The 13516-nt window shown below is 42.5% G+C and overlaps 1 protein-coding gene across 1 annotated transcript in view; it reads left to right on the top strand.

Annotated features, from left to right (window-relative positions):
- LOC141921636 (uncharacterized) overlaps positions 1–9861 on the top strand; it is a 30870-nt gene extending 21009 nt beyond the window's left edge. The window contains exons 9-12 of the mRNA XM_074820561.1: positions 4644–4750; positions 5478–5597; positions 7040–7169; positions 7632–9861. Coding sequence (XP_074676662.1) covers positions 4644–4750; positions 5478–5597; positions 7040–7169; positions 7632–7687 — 413 coding nt within the window. The 3' untranslated portion in view covers positions 7688–9861. The remainder of the gene's footprint in view (positions 1–4643; positions 4751–5477; positions 5598–7039; positions 7170–7631) is intronic.
- The last annotated feature ends 3655 nt before the right edge of the window (positions 9862–13516 follow it).

The following is a 13516-nucleotide window of genomic DNA, read 5'->3' as shown; positions in this document are numbered from 1 at the left end:
GAGTGGGCAAGAGGCAGTGGGTATGAAATGAAGTATGGGAAATTCAATGTATACGTAGGAAAAAGCTTTTTTTTAATGGTGAGGCTGGTCAGGCAGCAGAACAGGTTGCCCAGAGAGGTTTCAGTCTCCACCCTTGGAGATACTCAAAATCCAGATGGCTACATCCCTGAGCAACCTGCTGTAGCTGAGCCTGCTGTGAGCAGCAGGGTGGGACTAGACAATCTCCAGAGGCCCCTTCCAACCTCAGCAATTCTGTAATCCTCATTACAGGATCATGACTCTGTCATCACCCATTGTCTCTGCATATTCAAACAATCAGTCCTTAGCAATCTAAGCCTTCATTAGCTAGGGCTATTCAGTGTCTTGGAGCTGAAGCCACATGGTTAGCACGGATGGCTGCAGTTCCTGCAGTCCCACCAGGAGGTTGAGGTGGCCAGGACTCTTCCATGAGAGAAGGAGGCCCCAAAGTGAGGAACTTGTTTCATCTTCATTTTTCCCTGCTCATCATTAGTGTTTGCATACTTTTCATCCCTGCCACAAAGAGAAAATAAAGAGGGGTTAATCTCTTCTGCTCCTGGCATAATTCATTTTATTTTAGAGCCTGGGAGCTGCTCTGGTTTCGCCAGGCACCTTTCTTGCTTGTTCTGCAAGGTTGTTCTGGCTCCTCCTGCTCTTCCTCCTGTGCTCCACTTCAACAGCTTTACTGCTTGCAGGTGTTTCCCAATACTGCCTTTGTGCACCTATACCACATGGCTGCTGCTGCCCCTTTGGTGACATTTATGTACTTATGCTTGGCTGCCTCACAAAATGCATTATAGGCTGTGGCTGGTTTTGCTGTTACAAAGTGTGTGACCTGCACAGTGCGGCCGGCTGGGCTGTTGTAGAGCGCTTGTGTCTGGTTCCAAGGCTAGCAAATACTAATTTTATCCCGTGCATCTGCTTCCGAGTGTAGTGGACCTGTGCTTTGGCAACAGTGCAGGGCAGTCTCACAAGATGCACATTCTGCTTCACAAATGCAGCACATCTCATGACCATAAGGACTGTCCTTTTACCTGTGACTTGGCATCTTCCCAACGAATCCTTCTTGATTGCCAAGGCAGATTTTCACTGAAACCTTCAGAAAGCTCCCATGTCTCCTGACTCCTATCCTTCCTTCTGTCCTGGGGTTAAAATGAATTTTAATTCTTTTGTTTCATGGGAATAAGCAACTTCTTTCAATTAAAAGAAATCTTCAGTCTGGGATTTATTTGATATTTTTGCATCTACTGAATTATGCTGGAGGAAGGTGCCAAATGAGGGACTCCCACATCCAGCTGTTGGTAGTAGAAATTTTGACCTGTAACACATAAATACAAGCTTCAGACTGGAAATTGTCTATCTATTTGCACTGAATGGATTTCACTTGCTCTACAAGTGAGGGCTCAGAAAGGATTTGGGTTAGAACCGTGCTAATTACAGCCAACTGCCCTTTGCAAAGGGATGGGTTTTCTACAGCAGCCACAGAAGGACTTAGTGCCATAGACAATACGCAGCCCACTGACGATTTTGCGCTGCCAGGTGAACGGTTGCTTTCCCTTAGGTTTCTGCTGACCATATTGGGGGAGATCATGCCAAAGACGGATGCTGATAGCATAGAATCCGAACCTACAACTCTGGACTAGAAATGTTTTAATCCCTGTCTTGGTGACACAGAGTTTTGCTGCAGTAGTTTCCAGTTTTGTTTTCCAGGCCAGATAATTAGGTTCAGCCTGTAGAGTACTCTACTTTACCCTATCTATCAGCTGGCATAGAGAACCCGTTGACTGTCTCCTTTGACCAGATCATGCTGCTATGGCGCTCTGTTTGCCTGCTCCCCAATACCTCCCAGGGTGCAGCCGGCTGCTCCCTGGCATTGCCCAGGCAGCTGGAGACCAAGGGCATTTGGGTGGTTGGCACTGGGATAGACTTTCTGCCTGCAGAGGTGCTGGCAGCCTCCCTGATTTCTGACGACACCTTCAACGTAGTGCCCTTCAGGATCTTAGAAGTATCTTCATTATGTGGGGTATGTGGAAATCACCTTGGCCCTGAAATGCATGCTGCAAATGGGACATGTTTGCTGCCAGCAGGGAACAGAAAAATACATGGTCTGTGTGGAGCTGCTGGGGGACAGAGGTGGGTTGCAAGCAAGAACCTAGTTGGAAAATGGAATTTAACAGTACCACTTTTGTAAAAATGAACAGCAGGAATTACCAAAATGTTGGTCTATAGATGTGCTGGGAGAGATCATCTCCATTAGTGCCAAACCCATCAGGGGAGCAGGAGTACTTGCTGCTGTACAGCACATTCCTTTTTGTGGTCATGGTTTTCTCCTACTGAAGGAATTACTGACCAGTTTTAGCCTGTGAAAGAATTTATGACCAAAGTATAACCAGTTGCTGATTTAAAAATATTAGACAATATTCAAAGTTTAAAGCCATTCCAGGAGATGTCACTGTAGAAGGGAAATATGCTACACAACAGGAAAGGTTGTAAACCAGACCTCTAGGATAAGTACATTTAATCCAATTTTCCCATCAAATCCAACAAATTGTAAAGAATCTTATATTGCACTTAATTTTACTCTGAGTTGATTTTAAACACCCCTCGGACATAGTGCTTTGGGAAGAGTAGTTCTGAGACAAGGCAGAGTCACTGCTGCCTGGCCAAGCTTCATGACTACCTGCATGACGAGGGCAAAGAAGCATGAATGTAAGCCCATTGCAGGAAGTTGGCCATTAAAACTATTTTCATGCTTAAAAATAAATACATAAATATATTTTCTGAGAGATCAGAAGTTAAGTAAAAAAGACAGTCATGGTTTCCAGTGTGTCTTCCTTAAGTTACAGTCCATTTTGTGGCAGAGCTGCTGCCGTGCAGCTCAGGAGGGACTGCCATTCCTGAAGTCTCGGTGCCATTTCACCAGTCCCTGTGTCATGCTGTGTACCTTCCTGGTAGCCAGAATTTGCCTCCTCTTTAGCAGTAGCAGCATGGTTTTGCCTTTATTTTTTGCTGCCGTGGCACACTTGTAGTGCATTAGTGCAGAGGCAGAGTGTGCACTGCACAGGCTGAGGAGCTGGGACTTGCTGTGTCCTCACCCTGATGGACCTTGTGGCATAGTTATGGGATGGGGAGTGCAGGTTGGTATTGCCTTCAACCACGACAGCTAAATCCTCCAGGATTTGTGAGCCAGACCCTCAGGTAAACTGGGGAGAAGCAGCAGAAGCTTTTTGGTGATGCTATCCGATGATACAGCTTACACAAACTGTTCTTCAGACATTTAACTCATTCACGTGTTTTGTGCATCTCAAATATAGACGCATTAATTTACCTAAAATACTTAGACTATAATTTTATTGAGGTTGCATGCAAAAATACTTGTTCCTATCCCTTTCGAAGAAGGAAAGAAATACTGTCTATGTACAGGACAGGGATTTTAAACTGAGAAACTTGAACGATATTTATAATCACGTTTATAACATTTGGCAGCAAACTCAACAGAGCAACTTTTTGGAAACAGTTTTCTTTTATCATCCCCAGAATGCTTTTGGTTTTGGCCCTGCTTCAACTAGAAGTTTATCCATCCAGCTTGGGACTTTTTTGTATTTGTTCTTATTTTAAGAGACGTGATCAGCTAAAAGTTATTATTATATGTTGTGTTTTCAAAGTCTTTCTCCCTGTTAGGATAATATTTAAGATTGTTACATTCAAACCATTAAAAAATAATCAAATGGTCCTTTCAACATCTTATGCTGATTTATCTGCGTTTTTGCACCTCATTCAGTTTGGGCAAAGGAATTAGACTGGTCTGTTTTGCCTTCTTGCCTGAGGATCAATTTGCCATGCTTTGTGGAGAGGCAACTGAGGGTTTGTGGCCAGATTTTCAAAGCTACCAGATTCTGCCAGGTACAGAAACCTAAAAGATTTTCAAAAGTTTTTTGCCTAGACCCCATGAAATGATCAGAATTGATGCAGGGTAGGTGTTACCTGTTTCATGCATATTTAGAGTTGCATGTTAGGGAGCTTTGGAAATCTATGCTGTGATGGTGACTTTCTGGCTTACATTCAAGAAAAGAAAATGGAAAAGGAAGATAAAGTCAAGAATGCACTTGATTCTAATTTTTTATAGGAAAGAAAACACCAATGAGCATTAACAAATGCACAAATCCTTTGCTAATATTACTCTTCCATACAAATAATTGCCCTGAGGATGGTGTGTTGCAGTGAGTGGAAGACCCTGCTGTGTCTGCCAATGTTTCTGGTTATGCCTGAATCCTTCTCCATGAAATTAGAAGAAAATGTTTGACAAGCCATGCTATTAGTTTTGTAAAGCTTCTTTTCTTGAAGCGCAGGCTGGAAGGGCTGGAAGGGTTTTTGTTCCTGTGTGTGTTTTTCTGACATTCTTTAATTTTCCTCCTGTCCTGAAGAGTGCAGTCACTAATTGTGAATTAGCAGTCAATGTATACTTTTTTTAATATGTTGAAGACACATGTGCATACATGCACATCCAGACATCCCACTGGCAAGCAGAAAGATGACAGATATTCTTTGCAGAATTTGTGTTACTAGTGTGAGCCTGGGAAATAGTATGGATTTGAACATAACTCATTCATATGTTGTCCTAATAGAAGATCCTTCAGCGATTGACCTAGACTCTGACTGGAAGGCTCCCATGGAAGAGTGGGGAAACTGGACAGGAGATGAGGAGCATCAGACAGGGGACAAGAAGGAGAAGGTGAGGCAGTGGTGCTGATGACCAGGGGAGACCTGCTCCACTGGGGTCAGTCTCAGCCAGACTGGGGTGTGGATTTCACCCCTAGAGCTGGGCTTGTCTGGTTGTGGGAGCTTTCTCATGCTGGGATGAGGTGCTTGGCGTGGTCACTCCCCTGACATGTCTGAGATAGCTGGAGCTGGAAGACACACTTGCAGGATGTGTGAGATGAGTTGGGAGTTGGCTTGTTCTGGGGGTTCATCATCTTGATTGCATTGCTGTCCTGAGCAGCAAACATCGGGTGTTTGCCATCTTATGTGAATGCACTCTTTCTACTGCTGCTGACCTTCCTGAATACCTGCAGCTTAAAAGAGGTGTAGAGTCCACAGCTGACACCAGCCTTCACACCATCTCAGGCAGCTGGGACATATTTATTTGAGAGGGTTTGCTGATAGTGATACAGTCATAGCTTGGGTGGAGAGGTAGAAGCAGAAGGCTTGCTGTTTAGTTGCTTTGTGGAAGCTCAGGAGAATGTCCTTCTTTGGCAGCAGTGCAAAGAGCATGCTGAGCTTTTTGCAAACAGCTGTCTTAAGCTGAGGTGTGTACCTTATCCAGAGAGAAACCCTGCTTGTACACTGTCAGCACACACTCCTGGAGGTAATCAGTTTTCCTGAAAAAAACATGAATCAGCTGTCTTAGGCCTCTTCTTATAAAATTAGGCCTCTTCTTATAAAATCTCTGATGCTTTCAGGATTTGCCAAAAGGCAAAGCAGGCATTCATTTCTGCCTTTCTGGACTCGAAAGCAAAACACAGCGGAAGAAGAAGAAAACTGAAGTGAAGGAAGCAAGGGGTGGAGCTGGACTGAGGCATGTGAGTATTTTGTACTCCCAGGGTAGCGTCTGGTTTTCCAAGAGCAGAGGGGGATGTCTTCTCCATTAAGATGATGTGACCTAAGGGGGGCTTTTCTTCCTGTCCATCTTCTGGCTTCCTCTTCTCTTTCCTCCCTGCCCTCCCATAAAAGAAGGGTGAACACAGTGAGTTTTTGCAACACGGTATTCCCTAACATATTTACAAAACGGTTTGATTTTGCAATGCAGAGAGGAGCAGATGGCTTTAATCATGGAAGAAAAAATGCTTTCTCAGGCAAATGCACTCCAAGTTCAGTGTACAACTGGGCTGTGTTTTATCTATGACAGAAGGTCACCTGGAGATATTAACAATAATGGTTCCCAAAAACCAGTGAAGATAAAGGTAGACTAATGTTATAGCACTGAAAAGCTTATTGAGTGTAAAATGTCTGAGTGCAACAGAGAAAGGCTGCGGAAAATGTCAGCTCATTTGGGATGGGAAGTACAAAGGAACAGTGTCGACTGGGTTTTGGATCAGTCCTTGGCTGTGATGTCCTTGCTGCTCAGTGAAATGAGAAATGGTGGAGGGGTGGGACCCCCAAAATGTCCTAATTATTTTTCATTCACTTGTCACTGAATATGTTGTTCTGGACTCGTACAGCTGCGTAGTATCATTTGTCTTCCCCTCACACCCACTGTGGTCTCTCCTGATCCTTGGGACAATTTTGCTCCCTGAACTCGTGATGCTCCCATTTTAAGGGAGAAGCTTTTAACTAACTCGCTGACCACAATCCACATGGTCATTAGGACAGCACATCAGTTACCAGAGTGCTGCCAGGTCACTCTCTCTCTTGCACATCCAATTAGTTGCTTTAGCTTTGTCCTTAACGAATAAGCTTAATAGTGCTGTTCAGACTCCTCAGCACAGCACTGTTTCTTCTGGCATGTTTATGATGGGCCAGGAGGAGCTCATGTTGTACATCAGCCCCAAATGTTGGTGTCTGCTGCTGTGCAAGCTCATCCTTCTGAGATGGACATTAAAAAATTAAATTACTTATGAAGCCAGATATACAAAGGTGCTCATCACACTCCCTGTGCTACCTCTAGTATTTCTGTGGACTGTGGTCATTTAGCTGTCAGTGAGCACATCTTAGTCTTCAGTCTCACTATACAATTACAGTATTTTCACCTCAATATATCCTGCTGTTTTTCTATTCACTGGGGGAAACAAGGGGAAAGATGGTAATGAAAGACAATTTCAACACTTTAATCCCTTCTAAAACAAATAAACAGGAGGTGGGTAGATGACGTGCCAGAATATTCTAATCATTTAAAACCTAATTTGTCCTGCAGTTTCTTTAAATACCCTAATTCCCCCCAATAATGACATTTTCTCTCATATTTTGTACTTGCATATGCTTCGTTTAACTCATATGCTTAGTGAAGCATATTGTTTCAATTAAGCCCCAGCAAGGTTTGGAAACAAGAATGGAAGAAGGCCCAAGGGACTTGATATCTACAAAACATAGCAGTGATGCAGTCTGCGCTTCCTTAAAAAAATCCTTGGACGTTGCTAATAATTCACCCAATAACGGTAAGCGATTGTTTTTGCACATCTGATGAATTTTGGTTTCAGAATAATGCGCAATCTGAGAAGCGTTCACAGATGCATTTTTAAGTGAATATGCGAATGCTTCTCCTTTAGCTGTATGTGTTAATTCTTAGAGAGGCTCTGTTATATTTCTTTCTGTGACAAATACCTGTTCCTCCTCCTGCCAGAGTTAATGAGCAAAATTGCTATTCCATTTAGTGGGAGTAATTTTTGCACAGCACTTTTAAATGTGAAACGGAAGCAAATGTATGTGTGAGTCAGAGCCCACTAAAAATATTCAAAGCCCTCCCCATGACTTTGGATTATCCTTGTTAAGTAGGTGGCCCCTGTAAAACACATCTAAGAACCCCAAAATACCCTTCTTCAGGCAGAAAGCCAGCAGTTCCCAGGGACATGATTGCACGTGGAAGGTTTGTGCACTGGCCCCTGTTGTTTGTATGACAGACATACCTGGAAAAAAGGAGAGGAGGAAGAGGAAGAAAATGAAGAAAGAGACTTGAGGGAGCTGTGCGGCTGCCAGAGTGACAACCCAATGGGGCAGGCATGCTGATGAGCTGCAAGGATTCTGCTTTCTGCGATGCTGCGCTGACCCCACAGTAAAGAGAGGCTCTAGGAGACCTCCCAGCGGGAGGAAGAGAAGAGGAGCAGTGAGCCAGAGAGCGTGAGTGTGTGAGAGAACGGAGAGAATGAGCACGCTGTGCACAGGAGGTGGCGTTGAAACAGTGTGGCTGTTCATTACAAACTGCTGCCCTTGATTAAAAGCTGTTGAATGGATTTTGACTGGTTGCATTAAGTCCTTTCAGTTTTTCACTGTCATGTTGTTTGTCAACTTGTAATGTTATATGCCATTGTAGAAATGGTTGGGATGTACCTGACCATGATTGTACTTAATTTTCATGGAGGGTCCACTGGCTAGTCTGGTCTCCTCTGGCGTTTTTGCAGAGGTGCTCATCAACAGGCTAGTAATGTACAGAAGGAAGCGCTGTTCAGAGACAAAGGGAGAATAACATGGATTGTTCTCAAACCTCCTGAGTCTTTTAAATCCTTGTTGGCTGCTACAGTCAGCTTTTTGCCTCGTACCTTGACATATTTATACTTTTCACGCCACGTCAGACTACCTTGCTCCACAAGGGGAAATTTCTAAAGGAGGTTTTAAACTTATATGGAAAGATGGTCTAAACCCTTTTTTTCTCCTCAGATTTCATGGTGGGCTAAAGTTTAAAGTCTGTATGTCCAAAGCATGTTGCATTTGTACTTATAGTAGACTGAAGTAACTTTTTGAAATAATTTTTCTTAATCTGATGTTTGGAAGTTTTTATCATTTTGTTACTTAAATATTCTAATATAAACTACATTTGTGAATGAATTTTTTTGAAATGTCATCTTAATATTTATTGAAGAGTGTGTATTTCTCATCATCAGAGGGTTTATAATATGGAGGAGGGATACAGCTGAATGTTGTGGTTTATAAATAACACCAAGCTGACACCACTAAAAGCTGAAGCCCTTTATCCCTAGAGGAGCAGCAGCTTTGGCGTTAGCTGTGAGGGTTTCTTCAGATGGTCCTGAGACTGTGCCTCCACCTGACCCCTCCTAGAAGTGCTGCCTTGAAGGATGAGATAGTGATTGTCAAATCTCCATCTGCATTTGACTTTGTGCCTTTGGAGACTGTGTGGGAAGATTATGGTACTAATGCATGTTAAACGTATACACGTTCAGTTTGTAGGCATTGGGCTGATGCTGTGAAACTCATTTCACACAGGACACTGAGTAACCAGGGATGTTAATGGCTTTAAAGCCCTACAGCAGCACTCCTGTTTGCGTCACTGAGCCAGAGGAGAGCTCTGTGCTTCTGCCATCACAGCCACCCAGTCCCTGATGCTGGCTTGTCTGAGCTTTACCTGCAGCTCAACACTTTTACCTGATAGCCTTCATCTGTTGCACAGCTGTCAAAGCAGCTGTGTCCTTCAGAGGAGCAATTAGTTGCAGCAATGTATTTGTGTTTGGAGTTTAGCTACTATATGTTAAAGGGCAGTTCCCTTGTACTGCGATTTTTGGGGTAGCTAGCTGTACAGTATGCCCTGAAATTTAGCACAGCAGGATTGTTTCAGACAGATGGGTAAGGGGTAATCTTAACTGATGCCACTTAGCAGCCCACTAAGTGTCTAGAATCTGCAAGTCTTGGTGTTTGTGTCTCAGTGTAGGGGAAATATAGGCAGTTTATGAATGGACTGAATAAACCAAAGAGCTTTTATCTGGAAAGTAACTGGTTTGGAGCAGATGCATAACAAGAAAATACATAGCCTCACTGGAGAAACAAGTACAGCAAGTTCAAGGATTTAGAAGATGTGTTAATGAGTATGTGGGTAATGAGTAAAGTTCTGCTATCTCTGAAGCCAATGGAAAACATTCATTGACCTCATTGGGGCCAGGATGTTGCCCAAGGTCTTTGTTTAGCATTGAAGATAACCTCTGTCATCCAAAAAAAAAAAAAAAATGAAGGAGATAAAGAGAAGCTCACAAGATTGGTAGACTCCAGATTGCTTCTGCTTTTTTTCTCTATATCTGCTTGAAAACTTTTTGATGTCTGTGTAATTATATTTTATTTCAACATGTGACAGTATTTCAAATGTTCATTGTTTTTATAATAAAAAAATCAGAACTTTTGCCCAAAGACCAGCAGTCATGAATAATTTTATTTAATTAGTTTGTATGTGTGTGAGTAAGAGACCATGTTTTTGGCTAAAAACATTTAATTTTCAAGCTTCTAAAGAGGTACTGTAAATGTTTTTTAAAAGATTTCCTTCATTTGAACCCTTTCATGTTTAGGAAATTCTCATTACAATCTTCTGTTGTTTAGTCAAAGAACAACCAACACCTGTAACACTGACAAATTGACTATGGTGCTGATGACAAACAGCAGTAAATTATATTACCCAGTTTTTCTGTCAAATCATCAGTACCACTGTTACTGACATCAGTGGTATCAGGAGACCTGTGTTTTAATTCTGGCTCCACTGTTTCACAGATGGGAAGTCATCGCCGTAATACGGATGGGTATATACAGTCAGTAGTTTATAGCAGCACATTATTTAATACCACACTCTAATGCAGACAAAGAAAATACACCCCTACAACTAAATACTGTTGATCATAGGCTTTCCCAAATAATTGCAAAGCTCTCTTCAGGGCAAATTTGGAGGCAGGGTCCTGTTTGTGTGATTCATCTGCTGTATCGGTACCACTGCTGCAAGTAGTGAGGAAGGGTGTTGGGCACTATTTGGTTGGTACGGCTGCGGTAGCGCCGTGAGCCTTTCTGTGGCACATCCCCCAGCACTGCTGCTACATGTCTCCCAGGGATGGGAAAGTCTGTCTGGTTCCTCAGTGAATGGACTGAGTTTAAAAAAACAACCAAACCAAAACACAGAGCACTCGGCAACTGCTGTTAACTTCCATTCTTTTACTTCCTAGACCTCAGACACTGAAAAATCATCACTCAGCTTAACAGGTCGACTTTGCAGATGACCAGCACCTTTGAAAAGCAGACCTTTGAGCCCCTTATGAAATTCCCCTTCCTTTCATCACTGCGTGTCCAGGCTACTCTCTGGTTTCTATGCTTTTAAGACATGTGTCCTCTTCTCTTCTGTGAGAATTAACCATTTGGAGCAGATCATCAGGCTGCTATGCTGCTTCTGGCACTGAGAGTGTTAAACAATTGCACTTGATACACTCATTCTCCTAGTCGCTGACCTTTACTAGCTGGAGACTAGCCTAAGTCCTCAGGAGATACCACATCCCTACAACAAGCTGTAGCATTGCTTGTGCTATAGCTGAACGTTTTTATTCTCCACGTAACTTATCCCTTAGAAGGGTAAATCCAGAGTAGCCTCTCTTTAGTCATGCATCAACCCAGTGTAGTCTTAATTGCCAGTTCATGGGCCAGATCCAGTTGGCTCCCCTGCCTTCTCCCTAAGCAATTTATTAGTTGCTTGAGTGGCACATGCCTCAGGAACAGCCAAAAGCTCTCCCTGTGACTGCAGAGAGCCCAGCGGCTGGAAATCAAGCCTCTGGAGCAGCCTTGGCGTGGGAGGTGGGATGAAGTGTGGCTGGGAGAACACCTATGATCTGGTTATGAGCAAGCAATTAATTGTTACAGCAGCAGCTGCAAATGATGAAATACAGTGCTTTAAGTTTCAACTTTCTCTTAAACTCATGCTGCTCTATTTTTGTAATGATGCTCTTTCTTGTGGGAAGCCTTTTGAAGGTGGAAGATTGGCTATATCCCTAATAATAGGGCCATATCCGTAAGAGATGGGTCCATGAGACGGTATCTCAGGCATTAAGATGTGGTTAATGCTGTAATTGATGAACTCCTGACCTATAAAGCTGTGTTTACTCATAGACAGACTGCAGTATGCAGATGCAGAAGCTGAAGCTTTGTTTCACGCTCAAACGCCGGTGTAACACCATCAGGGTTAAGTGGGCCAACTGCTGAGAGGAATTTGGCCTGCTGTTCCATAATTATCTGCAACTGATCATTGTAATCATCTATAATTATCAAGGTTCCACCCAATCTGCAGATCAGTGGCACAGCTGACATATCTGCATGAGCTGAGTATCAGGCAGACATGCTAATTGCTTGGCAGAAAATAATTTATTTACTATGCTAACAACACAGGCCTGCTCCATAATACCGACTATTTTTTAAGAGTAGCTGGCTCCTTGTGAGGAGAGAGGGGGTTTTAAGTCATGGGCTACAAAGAGCAGATACAGGAAATCATGTCCTTCTTCTGTGATTGTACTGAACCATACCCAGGGGTCTTTTCAAGGCAAATTGAACTTTCCAGCATGTGCCATCCCTGACATTCAGCTCCGCAGATGTTCTCATCTGCAAAGGAAGCGTCCTCCCGTACTGAAAAGACACTGTAATGCATTAGTCTCAGAAACAAACTCCCTGTGTCTTCTTGGGAAGAGGCCACCATAACAATAATTAACTCTTGTATCATCCCATCAAGAGAATATTAGAAACTTGCTAAACTTTATTTCCTGTCAAACTTTGCTTTCTCTTTGCATGCACTGGTTTCCTTTGGTGGTGGTTCTGTGTAGTGCGAGTTAGAGAGATGTGATAAATTACTTTATCGAGCACTTCTGGCCACAGCAACTGCCTGCCACTGTGTTCCTCCTGGAAATCTTTGCTGACGTTCCCAGATTGCAAACCCACTCAAAGAGCCACTGTGTAAAGAAATAACCAGAAGGTAACTCTTCCTACTTCCCTGAGTGGGTAGCGTTCGGGTCCTCAGGCTCCTCCTGTTCACCCTGGCTTGGCAGGGTTCATGGAGAGGCAAGTCCAGGCTGAGGGCTGGAAGGGGGAGACTGTCAGGAAGTACAGGACTGTTCCCATTTCCAGCACTCACTTTTGGTCATGTGAAAGTACTGAGATATCTGAAATTGCAAGTATCATTTTAGATTATGCTATTTTTAGACATTTTTATATATTCTCAGCTCTATGAAGGCTGATATAAATGAACCATGGCTTTTTTAGTTTAACAGATTTTGATTCTCTAAATGAATACAAGAATTTTTATTCAGTGTTTGATATTCAGAAAACCTTAGCGTACAGTGAGTAACCCAGAAACAGTCTTGTGCTAATAAAAGTTTTGCGTCATGCTGTCATATTTTAGCTGCTTTTCTAACCCTGACTTTCTGATCCATCTGTTACAAGTTAAAAGGTTTGGAACTGAGTTAAATTGACTATTGGTGGTAAAAGATAATTCATATTGTTAACAGCAATCAACTAGAACAAAAAGTACAGAAGCTTGGAACATTACATTAGGTATCCCTAAGTGATGTTGATTAATTCAATAAACGAAAGTAAAGTCCAATAACCACAAAACTCAACACAATACATTCTTATTACTTTCTTATCTCTTTTACAAGAAACTACTGAATCTCTGAATTAGCTTGTTTTCTTCTAACAGAATCCATCTTGGAGAAAAAGGCTGTAAAATTTGTTAATGCTGACTTCAGGATATCTAGAATTTCACTGTGTGAGTCACCAACAGGAAAGTTTTCCCCTCATTAATATGTTAATACTTTGCTTTTACTCCAATACACTTATCTTTTTTAAGGAAGCAAAAAGCCAATACATTCTCTCCGTCCAGATATTTTTCACATCTTCTGCACCAGTTCTATTGATTTTTCTAAATTCTGTTGAAGGGATCCAATGTTATATACTGCAGTATCTATGTAAAGACATCAGTTTCTCTGTGATGTTCAGACGAACTTGCTTTTTTGTTTTGGTTGTTCAGTATGGAAAATAAGTCTGAGAA

Source organism: Strix aluco, chromosome 3, assembly GCF_031877795.1.
Source record: "Strix aluco isolate bStrAlu1 chromosome 3, bStrAlu1.hap1, whole genome shotgun sequence".
In the NCBI taxonomy this organism is placed as follows: domain Eukaryota; kingdom Metazoa; phylum Chordata; class Aves; order Strigiformes; family Strigidae; genus Strix; species Strix aluco.
Note: the sequence above shows the minus strand (reverse complement) of the source record. Positions and strands in the feature narration are given on the sequence as shown.